Source organism: Limulus polyphemus, unplaced genomic scaffold (genome assembly GCF_000517525.1).
Source record: "Limulus polyphemus unplaced genomic scaffold, Limulus_polyphemus-2.1.2 Scaffold768, whole genome shotgun sequence".
In the NCBI taxonomy this organism is placed as follows: Eukaryota; Metazoa; Arthropoda; class Merostomata; order Xiphosura; family Limulidae; genus Limulus; species Limulus polyphemus.
This window is the reverse complement of record NW_013666378.1, coordinates 433,519-436,290: the sequence shown is the minus strand read 5'-3', so window position 1 is coordinate 436,290 and position 2,772 is coordinate 433,519. Positions and strand designations below refer to the sequence as shown.

The following is a 2,772-nucleotide window of genomic DNA, read 5'->3' as shown; positions in this document are numbered from 1 at the left end:
ATTAAAAGTATACTAAACTTTACACATTATATAGGCTACACTAACGTGACGTTTAGACGGTTCGTTTAACTATTATACGTGATGTACGTTTTGTTTTTTGTCTGTTTGTTGTTGTTGTTTTTTAGGGGGGGGGTAATGAAAGTGTTCCAAAACGCGACATTAATTTCTTGACGACCTAACAGTATATTAAAAGTATACTAAACTTTACACCTTATATAGGCTACACTAACGTGACGTTTAGACGGTTCGTTTAACTATTATACTTGATGTACGTTTTGTTTTTTGTCTGTTTGTTGTTGTTGCTTTTTTTTGGAGGGGTTAATGAATGTGTTCCAAAACGCGACGATAATTTCTTGACGACCTAACAGTATATTAAAAGAATACTAAACTTTACACATTATATAGGCTACACTAACGTGACGTTTAGACGGTTCGTTTAACTATTATAAGTGATGTGCGTTTTTGGGGGGGTGGTTAATGAAAGTGTTCCAAAACGCGACATTAATTTCTTGACGACCTAATAGTATATTAAAAGTATACTAAACTTTACACATTATATAGGCTACACTAACGTGACGTTTAGACGGTTCGTTTAACTATTATACGTGATGTACGTTTTGTTTTTTGTCTGTTTGTTGTTGTTGTTTTTCTTTTTGTGGGGGGTTAATGAAAGTGTTCCAAAACGCGACGATAATTTCTTGACGACCTAATAGTATATCAAAACTTTTATACATTCATTTCTGATGGTTTCGTCGTCGTAGAATCTTGATCTAAAAACTTGAAACAATATCGGAACAATAAACAATAGACAATCGTATCTTGTTGTTTTTTGTATTTATTTTCTTAAAATCGATCATCACACTTTCAACGAAATCATCATCATCATCATATCAACATCAGTTTTTATGTTTATATTGAAATCTGTCATTTTGTTTGTAGTAAAACACGTTCACCTTCACTAGCGTTGTCCTGTGTTTGTGAACTCATGCCAACGACAGTGATTTCTCTCACATATATTTACGGAGAAATTATTTAGATATGTATATATATATATAAATATTCAAATCAACAAGTTTATATAAAACACACACAAAATAACAAAAAGTTGAAAAGAGTCAACTCCCATTCTGTTAATTCATATTTTATGTTTTAAGACAATACTTTGGCAGTACAGAAGCTATTGTCCAGCCTTTTGAAAGACTGCTCGTAAATGTGTCAGATTGTATTTTTGCTTTTAGCTAGCAACTTTAAGTAACCTATCCAGCTATAAACTTACATGTGTATAATATATATGCATACACATATACTCGTGTATAATCATATAAATATGTTAATCTAGAACGTGTTGTTTTTTGTTTGTTTTTGCGACTGTTTAAATATCACCTAATGAAAAGCTTAGATTCTAAACGTTGTTGAATAAATCACCTGATGAAAAGCTTAGATTCTAAACGTTGTTGAATAAATCACCTGATGAAAAGCTTAGATTCTAAACGTTGTTGAATAAATCACCTGATGAAAAGCTTAGATTCTAAACGTTGTTGAATAAATCACCTGATGAAAAGATTAGCCTCTAAACGTTGTTGAATAAATCACCTGATGAAAAGATTAGCCTCTAAACGTTGTTGAATAAATCACCTGATGAAAAGATTAGCCTCTAAACGTTGTTGAATAAATCACCTGATGAAAAGATTAGCCTCTAAACGTTGTTGAATAAATCACCTGATGAAAAGATTAGCCTCCAAACGTTGTTGAATAAATCTCTCTCTAGATCAACATCTTTCTAGCGTTGCTATTTTTATTATTTATAACTATTTTGTATGCGGCTTCTGCTCTTTACGAAACCAGATGTCGTTGTGTTGGCCTTACTAGGTTTCGGTTGCGGTTTTATTCTCTCAAAAGTAGGGCTGTTGTTAACGGAAATTATTACAAACACAGAGGTATGCCAAAGTGTGCTGTGTAGTGAAACATAATTTTTGTGATGTTATCATTGAGTTCGTTTCAAACAACACTAATTCCAATTTGTTTTTAATTTATTTGCTGCCAACGTGTTCCACTTATTCACAAGATGAAACCCGCAGTAAAAGCGTCGATGACAGTTATGTTATTTCGTCGTGAAAAATACACAAAAACACTGGTAATTTTACGCTTATCACAAATCAAAAAATGGATCCCATTGCGTTTTAACATATTTTTTGTTTCCATGAACCTCAACTGGCGGCATTTTTTATTGCAGCAACACTTAGCAGTTAAGCCTTGAACCTTGCAAAATGACAGTTGACGTTTGTTGAATATCACTATCAGAAGAATCAACACTTTGTCTCTTCTTTCTCTTTATACTGTCGATTAAGAACCAGTTTTTGCAGACGATAAAATGGCGCTTCGAAAGCCAGACAGCAGGCAAATGCAAGGGCATAAGCTATCACCAGATGGCCAATGTAAAGATAAACCTATGGAAAGATAAAATAAAAATATTAACATAAAGTCAATTGATGAAGATCATATATGCACACGCGAATAATGTATCTGATGTTTAATCCATAAAGATTCTAAAAACGCTATAATCTTATAAATGAGACTTTATCTTAGAATACGTAAACATAATTTTATATGGAAGTGAGTATTGACATTTATGTCCATTAAACACCTTTCTATCAATTTTCAGACACGAAGTTCTAAATTTCCAAAAGTTAGTAATGGGGCTCAAATATGTTTGTTTTGTTATGAATTTCGCGCAAAGCTACACGAGGGCTATCTGCGTTAGCCGTCCCTAAT

The 2,772-nt window shown here is 32.7% G+C and overlaps 1 protein-coding gene across 3 annotated transcripts in view; it reads right to left on the bottom strand.

Moving 5' to 3' along the window:
* Positions 1-2,008: 2,008 nt before the first annotated feature.
* The window catches only part of LOC106460426 (nose resistant to fluoxetine protein 6-like), a 37,362-nt gene continuing 36,598 nt past the window's right edge, over positions 2,009-2,772 (bottom strand). For all 3 annotated transcript variants that reach the window (XM_022387147.1, XM_022387148.1, XM_022387149.1), the window contains one exon: positions 2,009-2,447. In XM_022387147.1, the coding sequence (XP_022242855.1) occupies positions 2,307-2,447 (141 nt within the window). In that variant the 3' untranslated portion in view covers positions 2,009-2,306. The remainder of the gene's footprint in view (positions 2,448-2,772) is intronic.